The sequence below is a fragment of the Sphaerodactylus townsendi genome, linkage group LG05, assembly GCF_021028975.2.
Source record: "Sphaerodactylus townsendi isolate TG3544 linkage group LG05, MPM_Stown_v2.3, whole genome shotgun sequence".
NCBI classification, from domain to species: domain Eukaryota; kingdom Metazoa; phylum Chordata; class Lepidosauria; order Squamata; family Sphaerodactylidae; genus Sphaerodactylus; species Sphaerodactylus townsendi.
This window is the reverse complement of record NC_059429.1, coordinates 126801519-126815396: the sequence shown is the minus strand read 5'-3', so window position 1 is coordinate 126815396 and position 13878 is coordinate 126801519. Positions and strand designations below refer to the sequence as shown.

At 45.3% G+C, this 13878-nt stretch overlaps 1 protein-coding gene across 1 annotated transcript in view; it reads left to right on the top strand.

Moving 5' to 3' along the window:
- The window catches only part of LAMA5 (laminin subunit alpha 5), a 280376-nt gene that overhangs the window by 203619 nt on the left and 62879 nt on the right, over positions 1-13878 (top strand). Inside the window, 8 exon segments of the mRNA XM_048497913.1 lie at positions 1118-1198; positions 3458-3672; positions 5537-5637; positions 6603-6783; positions 9732-9875; positions 11674-11825; positions 12336-12446; positions 13147-13258. Of these exon segments, the coding sequence (XP_048353870.1) occupies positions 1118-1198; positions 3458-3672; positions 5537-5637; positions 6603-6783; positions 9732-9875; positions 11674-11825; positions 12336-12446; positions 13147-13258 (1097 nt within the window).

Here is a 13878-nt window from a genome sequence, read left to right as displayed (position 1 = left end):
GAGCAACCCACAGCACTTCATTAGATGAAATCATAAAATGATCCATAGAACCATAGGACAGTGATGGCAAACCTTTTCGAGACCGAGTGCCCAAATTGCAACTCAAAACCTACTTATTTATTGCAAAGTGCCAACACGGCAATTTAACCTGAATACTGAGGTTTTAGTTTAGAAAAAACGGTTGGCTACGAGGCGTGCGTTACTCAGGAGTAAGCTTGGTGGTAGTCGGTGGCTTTGCTTTGAAGCAACCATGAAACTCTTCCAACGGGTGAATCATGACCCTAGGAGAGTTTACTCAGAAGTAAGCCCCATTGCCAGCAACCGAGCTTACTTCCAGGTAAAAGATCGTGCTTTAGTTCTTTGCATGAAAATCAGTGGGGTTCAACAGCGTCTAACAGGGTTACCTACACTGCTTCCCCAAAACTAGGTCTTAGGTTTAATGCTAATAATCGAGCTCCGCGGCCCAGGCCAGCCTAGATGTGGGGGAGGGGGGCACTCTGTTTGCGTGTGCCCACAGAGAGGGCTCTGAGTGCCACCTCTGGCACCCGTGCCATAGGTTCGCCACCACTGCCATAGGACAATCCAGCACAATACAACAGTAGATCAACATCTCATTTGCATCAACAGCTCCATAAATATCAATCAAGGGGAAATAAATATAAGATTAACTATAGTCCCCGATAACATATCACTCATATAATCATTCATAGGAAAAGGGAAAAGAAGGGGGGAAAGAAAGGAAAGGGGTAAGTGAGTTAGAGGGGTAAGTTGGTGCTGTCCTCAATCATAGCCCTGGTGGAACAGCTCGGTCTTACAAGCCCTGCAAAATTGTACCAAAACTTTCTTGGCAGAGTGTTCCTCCAGGTTGGGGCCAGAGCCAAAAAGGCCCTGTTCCTGGTTGAGGACAGCATGGCGGCCTTTTGGCTAAGGAGCACCTGTATGTTATTATTCGTTGAACGTAAGGTTCTTTGGGGGATGTACTGCGAGAGGCGGTCCTGCAGATAGTAAGGCCCAAGGCTATTGATTACTTTTAAGATTAGCCCCAAAACCTTGATGATGATGACGATGGTGACAAGAATGATGATGATTTAAGGTACTCACCCTCTCTCCCCCGCAGCTTTGCCATTGGGTGCGTCAACAAAGGCTCTACCATTCAGTGTCTCTGCAAGCCAGGATATGCTGGAGTTTCCTGTGAACGGTAATGTATCGCCTAGATTATCTGTCATGTTTCCCTCCCTGAAAGACAGATGATGTTCCTGCACCTTTCCATTCCCATGAATAGCACTGCCACCAGGATCACACTGGATCAACATTCCATTTAATCCCCATTTGATGTCTAAGGCTGACTAGCATAAGTATTACCCCTTGGAATTCCAAAGAGCTCTTTTATATATATATTTATATATATAATATATATATTTATATATATAATTTATATATTTATATATTTATATATTTATATATATAATTTTTATTGTTGCCAAAAGGCATAGACATACTACATGAAAATAAAACAAACATTGCAAACTTATATACAATCAACATATTTAGATACAAACAACATTAAACATAGGACATAGACTAAAAAAGTGAGGGACAATACATATATATATACACAAACTTCCAAATATCTCTATTTCTATATTTCTCTTAATCCTGTACAATACTCCAGCTTTTACAACACTGTTTCCTAAGAGAAGGTGCACTCTGATCTGGAAGAACCGGGTTTGATTCCCAGCTCTGCCGCTTGAGTTGTGGAGGGTTATCTGGGGAATTCAGATTAGCCTGTGGACTCCCACACATGGCAGCTGGGTGACCTTGGGCTAGTCACAGCTTTTTGGTGCTCTCTCAGCCCCACCCACCTCACAGGGTGTTTGTTGTGAGGGGGGAAGGGCAAGGAGATTGTAAGCCCCGTTGAGTCTCCTGCAGGAGAGAAAGGGGGGATATAAATCCAAACTCCTCCTCCTCCTCTTCTTCTTCTTCTTCTTCTTCTTCCTCCTCCTCCTCCTCCTCCTCCTCCTCCTCCTGCTGGATATATTGAGTCCATTTTTCCCATTGGGAGTTCTTGAGCTCTTGAGGACACAGTGTTTAAATGATAAAACGGATAACTTTGTCATAAGTAACCTACATAAAGATCAGAATATTCATTCACCTCTCTCAACCTCTAGGCCAGCACTGGAGAAAAAATATACATCTGTCATAGGAAAAAAAACAGAGTGCAAAATACAAAGCAAAAAAACCCCCATATTTAGCCTGCCTTTGTATCTTACTTTCCTGGCTACCTCACTTTGCTAAACCCTACCTATGCAACCACATGGTGTAGAGATTAAGAGCAGTGGGCTAGTCTGGAGAAGCAGGTTCAATTCCTCAGTCCTCCACATACTGCCTGCTGGTGACCTTGGCCCGTCACACTTGTCCCAGAACTCTCCCAGCCCACGCAGAGGCAGGCAATAACAAAACACCTTTGAATGTCTCTTGCTTTGAAAACCCTACTGGATCACTATAAGTCAGCTCGGAAGTGATGGCAATTCCCACCACCACCTCCTATGAAGCACAGCCATTCCTGAAAGAAAAATAATAAACTCCTGTCTTGATAGCCTTCCCCGACATCCATCTGTCTATCTGTATATCTATCTGTCAGTCTATCTATCGTCGGTCTATCTGTGTGTCCATCTGTCTGTCTGCCTATCCATCTGTACCTATCCATCCATCTATTTATCTGCCAGTCCATCTATCTATCCCTCAATCAATTCATCTGTCTTGACCATCTGTCTTGTCCATCTGTCTTGACCATCCATCCATTTATCTGTCTGTCTGTCTGTCCGTCCGTCCGTCCGTCCATCCATCCATCCATCCATCCATCCATCCATCCATCCATCCATCCATCCATCTATTTATCTGTTTGTCCATCCATCCATCCATCCATCCATCTAACTATCTCTCTGGGCCTTCCACACTCGCAGAATAATGCACTGTCAGTTCACTTCCAGAATTTTGAAAATGGATTTTGCTATTCCGCACAGTAAAATCCAGCTGCAAAGTGCATTGAAAGTGGATTGAAAGTGCATTATTCTGCATGTGCGGAAGGAGCCTCTGTCTGTCTATCCATCCTTTTATCTGTCTCTCCATCCATCCATCTAGTCAGAACATTCGTTCCTGAGTGTTTCTGATTGGTTCTTTCTATTTGTGTCATTCAGAGTCACTTCTCCCTCTCTCCCACGCCCCACCCCTAACATTTCCTCCTCTCCCAGCCTCTGCTGCCATTTGTTTTTTCTAAGGAAGTTCAGTGAGTCACAAAAACTTGCAAGGCAAACAAGACCTGCAGCTATACCCATTTGCATCTCAACAGCTTAATCTAGACTATTTGGTTGGGAGCTAATGGGAAATGCCGGTCTGGGGCAGTCGCAGTGAGAACGCACCTGCTGGAGTTACTGAAGGCCTCCTTTTTTGTCCCTAGGTGTGCGCCAGGCTACTTCGGAAATCCTTTAGTGATTGGCAGTACCTGCCAGCCTTGCAATTGTAATGGGAACACCGACCCCAACATGCTCTTCAGTGACTGTAACTCGTTGGACGGGTCCTGCATGGGCTGCATGCACCATACGGCAGGGCGCCAGTGCGAACTCTGTGCTCCCGGTTATTATGGCGATGCTGTGTTGGCGAAGAACTGCACCGGTAAGTGTGACCCATCTTGGGCAGCTGGCTGCACTCCTGTGTGCATCTATCAACTCTGGAGGCAAAGGGCAAGCAAAAAATGTGTTCATAAGCAAAAATTGTAGGATTTGGGAAAGCAGGTCCAAAAAAGGGGGGAAGTTAACCTATGACCCGCACACCAAAAATAAACCAAAAAGGGTGAGGAACAGGTAAAATCTGTTACAAGGACATATATAATCCTGATAAAACGATTTCACTTTAATAAATACACAAGAGGTAGATTTTTTAAAATTATGAAGTGGTGGATGAATAGCTAATAGCTGCTAAATCGATAGGCAGACAGACAGACAGATGAAAGCTGAAAACATAAAATAAACATAAAAGCTGAAAACATAAAATATCACAGACAAAGTAAGAGATTATATAGATAAAACTCATGTAAACCAAAATAAACCAAAAAGGCTGAGGAACAGGTAAAATCCGTTACAAGGATACATATAATCCTGGTAAAACGATTTCACTTTAATAAATACACAAGAGGTAGATTTTTTTCAAAATTATGAAATGGTGAATGAATAGCTAATAGCTGCTAAATCGATAGGCAGTCAGACAGATAGATGAAAGCTGAAAACATAAAACATCACAGACAAAGTAAGAGATTATATAGATAAAACTCATGTAAACCTGAAGCATTTTGACATATCTTCTATAGTGGCTTCTATAAAATATTACTGATTCATAAAAATGCATGTATAGTAAAAAAAATACTTACCGGTATATAGTAAACTATCAACAGTATGAACACAGTGGATGATGGAATAAGCCCCGTCAATAACTCATGACAAGCCTTGTTTTGGAAAACCACAGTATACTATTTCTACTCCATAATATATTGGCAAAGTCACTGAAATTCCATCTATTGCTAGTTGCTGAAGCATGTTGGAAAATGCATAATCTGGCCTAGCACTGTGCTCGATATCAGCACCTGAGGCACCGTTTTTGGGCTTGAGCCCCATGGGGATAGGGCGGGATATAAATCCAATAAACTAAATCAAAATAAAGTACCCCATTCAAAACGAAGAGCATCCCAGAGGGCTCTGTGATGTGGCGCTGTGCCAGGTATAGAAGCCGTGACTTGCTTATTGTCGAACACAGTACCAGCTGCCACTGTGGATTTGTAAGGAACCAGTAAAGTCCAGGCCAAAAGCAACTTTTCAAATTCTTTATTGAGCTGGCATTCTAAGTCGATCACAAGCAATGCGGGAACTGACCTCCCAACGTTCGAACAGCCTCTTTTACGGGCACCCCACCAGTTCCCGCCAAAGTAAGATAAACACCTGTAGTTCCCATCTGAAAACCACATTGAAACAGTTTCACACAGGCAGGCAAAAGAAACAGGAGATACAGATACTAGAAACTACAGATACTAGAAACACTCCCCAAACTGGGCGTCCCGCCAACTTGGTCAGATGAAAACCTTCCAAGCCTAAGCGGCAACTTTACAGGATTCAACAAACAGCCCTCTCAGCTGACAAGTCACAACATGCAAGCTTTTTTAACCCAGTGGGACCTCATGGCGGCAATGCCCCAACCTCCCCACCCCAAGCAGTCTGGCATGGGAGGTCCACTCCCCCCCTTTTCCTGGGTGAAAATGCTGTCCATTCCTAGCCTAAATGGATAACCAGAAAGTGCCCCCAATTAATTGGACAGCAGTTCCCGGGGGGGGGGGGGGACTAATCTATTTTAAATAAAGTTCTCAAAATTGCCTTTTTAAATAAAGTTATTTTTATTGGAGCTCTCAAAATGTATTTCCTGTCATCTCTGTCTGGGTCTCTCACATCTGAAAAAGAAACATGTTTTTTTCCCTTTTTCTTTCCCTCTGCAGAATGCCGCTGTATGTCATGCGGGACTGAATCATGTGATCCTAGGACTGGTCAGTGTCTCTGTAAGCCCGGAGTGACAGGCCAGCACTGTGACCGCTGCCAGGTAAAATATGTCATGATATTAAAAAAAGAGAGTAAAGATCCACAAAAGGGTCATTTCAAGTTAGCAGAAGTTTGCAAAACCCAAGGCTGGAGACAGTCAGTCTAGGGGCCAGAAGTGGCAAAGCTTGACCTTTAACATGATTGGTGAATTCAACTGTAACTCTAGACCAATGAGAGACTGTTGCCTGGGCAGGGAAAAGTATCCTGTTGGATGTATGCATTGTGTATGCTATGCTAAGTTCAGATAGTTGAGATATAGATAGAGTTCAGTTCTGTATGTGTTGAACTTTGTTATTGCTGAAGAGTTCTGTATAGTCTTATAGTCTTGTATAGAATAGACTTGTGTAACCTTGCAACTGCTCAAGTAAAACCTTCCTATGGAAAGAACATCTTATGTGGAGAGTATTTTTTTCCAAGAGTGGTAGAAGGTTGCAGTGAGTGCAAGAAGACTATAAACCTTCCCATCTTACCAGAGTGACTCCGCTTTAAACTCTGCTGATAAAATATGGCCTCAGTAGTTACAATGAAGAACCTTTATTAGGCACGAATACCAGAAAACTCAAAGACTGAGCAGGAGTAGCAGGGCAGAAAGTTTAAAAGAGACCTGAGGTATTGGAGCAGAAAGAGAAAACTGGGGTGGGGGAGCAGAAAAAGAGTTGGCGTAGTGGGGCAAAAAAAGAAGAGTAAGATGTATCAAGGTGGTGAGTGAGAGGTAGAGAAGAAGAGGGAGAACAGAAGAAAAAAGAACAGAAGAAAAAAGGTAGTGTCGAAGTCTTCTCTCTGCAATTTTCTTGTGGGTCCCCACTTGCTAGAGCCCATTGCATTTTTTCTCACAATGGGTTTTACTGCTAGTAATTATATAACTTTTTAAGTTGCATTTAAAAGCCAAGTACATCCCTGCAGAGGTCAACAGTGTTGTGCCTGTTCCCAGGTGGAAACTAACTCTGGGTCTTTTTCCCCCTTCAGGAAGGGTACTATGGCTATGACTCGTGTGCCGGCTGCCAGAGGTGCGACTGTGATGTCGGAGCAGTGGGCTCAGACTGCCACCTTCAGAGCGGCCAGTGCCGCTGCAAACCAGGCGCGACCGGCTCCCGTTGCCAGCAGTGCATCCCGGGCTACTGGGGGCTTAGCACCAATGGCTGCACGAGTGAGTCCCCTTTCCCCATTGATAGGCTCACTGGGAGATATTCAGACTTTGGGTGTGCAAGCCAGAAGCGTCAATGTTTAAAGTTGCCTTTGCTCAGTTTAAAAGATGGGGCAGTACCCACAGAGGTGCCCCCTAAACTGCACAGTGTGCTTGGACCAGGTGGTTGCACACATGAAGCTGCTGTCTACTGAGTCAGGATCAGAGGTGGGATCCAGCAGGTTCTCACCAGTTCCCGAGAGTGGGCTACTAATTATTTGTGTGTGCCGAGAGGGGGTTACTCATTGGGTCTGCTTCTCCGTTAGAAATCCCATGAGGTCCAAAAATCATAAAGTCCTGTTGTTTCCGATGTGGCTGGTTAGCGAAGGTAGAAAACGGGATCATTCTCCCCGTTGGGCTGTTTTAAAAACCTGTTTTAGAAATATGGTCAAGTTCCCTGTTTAAGGAAAGTCTCCTTCTTTTGATTTCTAGAAACAAAATTAAGTCTTTGAAAGTATTAAGACAGGCAGTCAATTAGAGGAGAAGTGGTTGTTTCTGTTGGCAGTAGACGATAGGACTTGCTATAATGAGTTTAAATTATGGGCAGAAAGAGACCAGCTGGAAATGAGGAACTTTTTTTTTAACAGCAAGAGTTTTTTACAGTCACAGGGAAATTATTAATGCCCCGCCCCCGGAATGCCCGGCCACGCCCCCGTCGTGCCCCGCCCAGCCCCATTGGCGCTACACCACTGTTTGAATCCCACCACCATGGGAACCTGTTACTAAAATGTTTGGATCCCACCACTGCTCAGGATCAATATTGCCTGCTGAGACTGGCAGCAGCTCTCTGAGCCATCTGCCACCGGGCCCTTTTAACTGGAGATTCCAGGGTACGTCGCTTGAAATGCTACGAGGAGATTCCATGGAGAAGAAAGTGACCAGTGCGGGACAGATATATTTTCAGAGTTCAGATAATCTTTATTAGGCATTGACAAAGTCAGAAAATTTAATGCAGGCAGAACCAGGAACAAATGGCCAAATCAAAGTTTTTCCAAGATATGCAACAGGAAGTTTGCGACCGATACAGTTACTTCAACCTCATTGTTACTTAGCAAAAACTCCGAAGTGTGGCACAAAGCACCAATTAGAAAACAGTGGAAAAAAATGGGCTTAACACTGTTACATTTTGGACATATAAGAAGAGAAGAAGAAGAGTTTTGGATTTATATCCCCCCTTTCTCTCCTGCAGGAGACTCAAAGGGGCTTACACTCTCCTTGCCCTTCCCCCCTCGCAACAAACACCCTGTGAGGTGGGTGGGGCTGAGAGAGCTCCAGAAGCTGTGACTAGCCCAAGGTCACCCAGCTGGCGTGTGTGGGAGTGCACAGGCTAATCTGAATTCCCCAGATAAGCCTCCACAGCTCAGGCGGCAGAGCTGGGAATCAAACCCGGTTCCTCCAGATTAGATACACGAGCTCTTAACCTCCTACGCCACTGCTGCTCCCTATATAAGCAGGATATGCTCAATCGAGTCTTTGTGGGTTGAACAAAATGAGCCCAGTCATTTGGATTTCGGAATATTGGCAAATCGCCCTTGGAGAAGAGACGAGGGAAGTGAATTACATCTTGCCCTTGTGAAAGCCCATCTAAGATTGCGGTCCGGGAGTTGGAATTGGTATATATAGGAATTGTTACTTCAGGAGAATAATCTCAACAGTAAACACTGCAACAGGATCAGGGTTGTAGAAGCGATCCAAAAAGCAGAGCAGAAGCAAAGCCGAAGTGTGAACACGGCACATTAGGAGATGCACAATTACACAATAGGGATCAACCTGCAGCAAACCTGTAGTACAGACCACAGTCCTCAGTAATTTATGCAAGTCACTTTGTGAATCATTTTGTACAGTCTGTTGCTTGTGCAGAAAAACCCTCTGGAAAAATTCAGTTTTGCATAGTTGCAGAAAGACATGAAATCAGGAACTTTCCTGACCTCCTTGGGCAGGATGTTCCCTAAGATGGAGGTGATAACGGAGAAAGCAGGTATACAGGTAGTTGCTGATGTTGCTCCTTGGCAGGGTGGTGCCCGTGGAAGACCGCACTCCAATGAGCAAATCTGTTGTGGTGGAACATAAGGTTTACTTTCCAGCAGTTCTTCAATTCCATTCTAATCCTTGGCCCCTTCCGCACACACAAAATAATGCGTTTTCAAACCACTTTCACAACTGTTTGCAAGTGGGTTTTGCCATTCCGCACAGCTTCAAAGAGCACTGAAAGCAGTTTGAAAGTGCATTATTCTGCATGTGCAGAATGAGCCCCAGATAATTCCGAGGTCTGACTTGTGTCTGTGTGTATAGGGGTGGGCGGTATTGTTACCTCCCATGGCCTGAATTCATCCTGAGGTAAACGTGGGTGTCTAAATCAGTGGTGGCGAACCTATGGCACGGGTGCCAGAGGTGGCACTCAGAGACCTCTCTGTGGGCACACGCAAACAAAGTGCCCCCCCCCCATCTAGGCTGGCCTGGGCTGCTGGGCTCGATTATTAGCATTAAACCTAAGACCTAGTTTTGTGGAAGCAGTGTAGGTAACCCTGGTAAGCCCTGTTAAACCCCACTGATTTTCATGGGAAGAACTAAAGCACGATCCTTTACCTGGGAGTAAGCTCAGATGCAGGCAATGGGGCTTGCTTCTGAGTAAACCCTCCTAGGGTCATGATTCACCCGTTGGAAGAGTTGCATGGTTGCTTCAGAGCAAAGCTACTGACTACCACCAAGCTTACTCCCGAGTAACGCACGCCTCGGAGCCAACCGTTTTTTCTAAACTAATGCTAACTCAGCATTCAGGTTAAATTGCCAGATTGGCACTTTGTGATAAATAAGTGGGTTTTGGGTTGCAATTTGGGCACTCGGTCTTGAAAAGGTTCACCATCACTGGTCTAAATCAAGGTTTCTTTGTGTTTCACTTTCCCCCTCATCAGAATGTCATTGCAAAGGAAGCGCCTGCAACCCTCGGACTGGGGAGTGCGCCTGCTCCAATGGTTTGACAGGGAAGCAGTGTGAAACATGTACGAAGCAGCATGAGATCCCCGTGGTAGACGGACCGGACACCATGAGATGCGAAGGCTAGTCCAATTGGTTTCATTTTCTTTTTCCCCTGCTCTAATCCCAGCCATGGATTGGAACCCAACTAAATTTCCTGCTAACAGAAGAGGTGTAATTTTGACCAATCCCTGCTTTCCACTGTAAACCCCCTGATTTGCTTTTCAGTTGTGTAAGATAATAATAGCACAGCCTGTTTCCACGAGCATGTCTGTCAGCAATCTAGGGCCTTTTCCGCATGGGCCAAATACAGCGTCCCAGGGACGCTAAAAACAGCATCCCTGGGAGACCGTTCGCAGCAGCGCCGGCCTCCCAACTCCCGAGCGGCGCAAAGCTGCTGTTTCCGAACCTCGCTCCCTGAGTGAGGTTTTTCGGAAACAGCGGCTTCCAACCACTGCCGTGTGAACGACAGTGGCTGGAAGGCGCCATTTACCCCCCCTTTCCCGAACGCCTTACCGTCCCCTCCAGCCTTCTGGTGTGTCGCACAGGCCAGGGGACACGCCCCCTGCCCTGCGACTCCAGAGCTGTCACATAGGGCAGGGGGGCGCGTGTCCCCTGGCCTGTGCAATGGGCCAGAAGGCCGGAAAGGACGGTAAGGTGTTCAGGGGACGGCACAGCCTCCGCACAGATTGTGCCGTCTTCCCCACCCCTACCAGGACAGTTCGTGCAAACAGTCCCGGGAGGGGTGCATCGGAATCGTTTACGCCGACGCACACCCGCAATGTGGCTATGCGGAAACGCCCATGGCCTCAAATCCTGACAGATTTGTGTTTTCCTAAACTTCTAAACTATTGAAATGCACATAAATATCCTCAGCAGCTGAGTCAGTTGAAAACATCTCTGCCAAAAGCTATTCTGATTTTGAAGTCTGCAGCGTGCTTTGGTTTTTGTTTCTTTTATTCCCCTCCTACTCTCCATTTATTGTGTTTTTGGGATTATGAGGGTATATTGACGAAAACGGTTTCTGTTAATCAGCAGTTCAGTACTTCTTTAATGACTCATTTTTTCTCTGTACTGAGAAGCTTCAAAACTACATGCATACAGAAATTAATAAAATAAATGTTCCACAGTATAAATTTAGTATCCTATTTGCATATGGATGTATGTAAGTTACCTGCCCAGGTAGATTCAGAAGCAGTGTCATCATGGAGAACCAGTGGCTGGCTTACAGTAGAAGACCCGGGGGTGGGGTGGTGGGGGGGCGGGGGTTCTTTGGTAGGTTGCACTGTCGCACTGAGAGCATGAAATCATTCCTGGAATGAATCCAGAAGTGATGCAACATCATTCTAGCATTCCACAGAAAAACCATTGAGTTTCCACTGAATCCTAGAGCGACATAAAGTCACTGCAGGTTTGTCTGGAAAAGGACTCCATGATGTTGATACACAAGCAACTTTTTCTATATTTTTCCTCCCATGCTGGCCTACTGTACAGTGGCAAGAGGAGAAACAGATACTGGTACGAGATCCTCCTCTACATAACCCTATGAGCCAATGTTTTATAGAACACTGTATGGGGGACCCCCCGACTTAGAAGATTTAGTCTCTACTAAACTTAAACTCATCCACTTAACCGATCTTTCAGATTAACCGCTGGGAATTTAAGAAAACTTGCCAATGGGTAACAAAAGTGATCGCGCAAATTTATGTAGGCTGTTAGCCTGCATGTTCCATTCAATACAAGCTGGTCTTCCTGTTTCCTCCCATGACTTCTGAAACTTAGGTCCACCTGGATCAGTCTTTTCCATGCAAGGTGGTCCTTCAGCCTCTGCATGGGTCTTAACTAAGAACCGCACACATACTTTTGTCTTTTCACCAACAGCTTGCGACAGCTGTGTTCTGCTGCTGGTGGAAGACCTTCAGAAGTTAGAAGACTCTTTCCCTGCTCTCAAGCACCAGTTGACCACCCTCAATGGCACCTCCATCGCATGGGCCCGTCTGCACAGCATCAACGGTTCTATGCAGACCGTCACGGTATGTGGAGCTAACCAGATAGCCCTCCTCAGAGGCGTATTGGGGAAATGATCCTCTCTGTGCCACGCCTCCCCAAGCCCCGCCCCCAGCCTTAGTGCTTATAAAAGCAGGTCTTGGAGGCCGGGGGATGGCAGTCATTTCTGGCCTCCACAGAGGGGAGGGCAGAAATAACTGCTGGCTGCTGGCTGGGAGCCGGGAGCAAGGGGGGGCAGCAGCTAGGGGGGCAGCAGCCGGGCGCACTTGACCCTGCCTATGTCGATGATGACATAGGCGGGGTCGAAGGCGCCCAAAGATGAAAAAGCAGCAGAACTTCCTGCTGCCTTGCTATCTTCCTGGTCACATGGGAGGCTGATTTTGCGCCCCCTCCCACATGACCAGATTAGTGGCGCCTGGGGACAGAGGACACCCCTCGTCCCTAGGCAAATACGCCACTGGCCCTCCTCTTACTTTGGTTTTACTTAAAAGATCTATCCTGGCTTTATTTACTCAGCTTCTCTCTTCTTTCCACAGAACAACCTGTGGGAGTATCAGAGGTCCATCAACAGGGCCAGGCAGCAGGCGGACGAACTGGAAGAAGAGAACATGGACTTCATCCAAGATTTGAATGCCCTTCAACACAAGGTGTCGTGTTTTCTTTTTTTTCTCCCCTCTACAGCTTCATAAATACAAGTGGAGCCCTTCAATGTTTTAAAGGCTTCTACTCTTCATGTCTCACCACGTCGTTAGATTGGCAGGGGATACCACGTGCCCCATCCTGACTTCTAAAGAAGTGAACGTGGAGGTTTCTCTCTAGTGCCTTTCACATTATGGAATGATCTCTTGAGTAGGTAGCCTATCTCTGATTTTTAATAGTGTGGCAAAAAGTTGATTCTCTACCTCTGATAATAGAGGAAAAACATTAAGAACAAGTTGGTTGTGGACATGAAAACCTTTGACAATATGCTTCCTAGACCTCCGTACTTTGGAACTACACCAGGGGTTTTCAAACTATGGCCCGCCAGATGTTCATAGACTACAATTCCCATGAGCCCTACCACTTGGCCATGCTGGAAGGGGCTGATGGGAATTGTAGTCCATGAACATCTGGAGGCCATAGTTTGAACACCCCTGAACTACACCAAAAGGACCTTGAGCCCATTGTTGGAATTCAAAGGAGCAATGAATGGACCCCATTTGATCTTTAGATGTTATGACTTCTGTGAGAAGAAAAACATCTCAGATGTGCAGAGGTTGATTGTCAGTAGCCACCACAAGCTGCTCCCGGTTTCATCTACCCGATTATTTGAGCCTCTTCTAAACCACCGATTTCTTGTTTTTTTAGGCAACCATGACCCATAGAAAAGCAAACCAAGTGACCGAGAGTACAGAAGAGAGTTACCAACAGGCGGAGAACCTCGTCGTGGATATCCAGAATATTCAGAACAAAATCAATGGTGAGGCAACAGTGCAGTCCTTCCTTCCTTCCTTCCTTCCTTCCTTCCTTCCTTCCTTCCTTCCTTCCTTCCTTCCTTCCTTCCTTCCTTTTTCTTTTTCCTTCCTTCCTTCCTTCCTTCCTTCCTTCCTTCCTTCCTTCCTTCCTTCCTTCCTTCCTTCCTTCCTTCCTTCCTTCCTTCCTTCCTTCCTTTTTTCTTCCTTTCTTCCTTTCTTCCTTTCTTCCTTTCTTCCTTCCTTCCTTCAATTATATTTATACTCCACCCTATCCCCGAAGGGCTCAGAGCGGCTAACAACATGATAAACAATACATTTCAACAATATAACAATAACAAACAGTAACAGTAATAAAATACATAAGACTAAATAGAATTAATTTCAGATGGCGCCTTGGCATTTCAGGCTGTCCAACGTATAAGAACCAAAACAGCAGCATTAACAGACAATTCAAGTATCAACTAAATCCATACAATATCTAATACATTAATATAAATCAATACATTAACAACATCAGAGTAGCAATATACAACAATCAAGTAGAAATATATTGATACATTCCCAACCAAATGTTTCCAACGCATCAATATATAAACTTCATGACAATATATAACCAATAAACTAA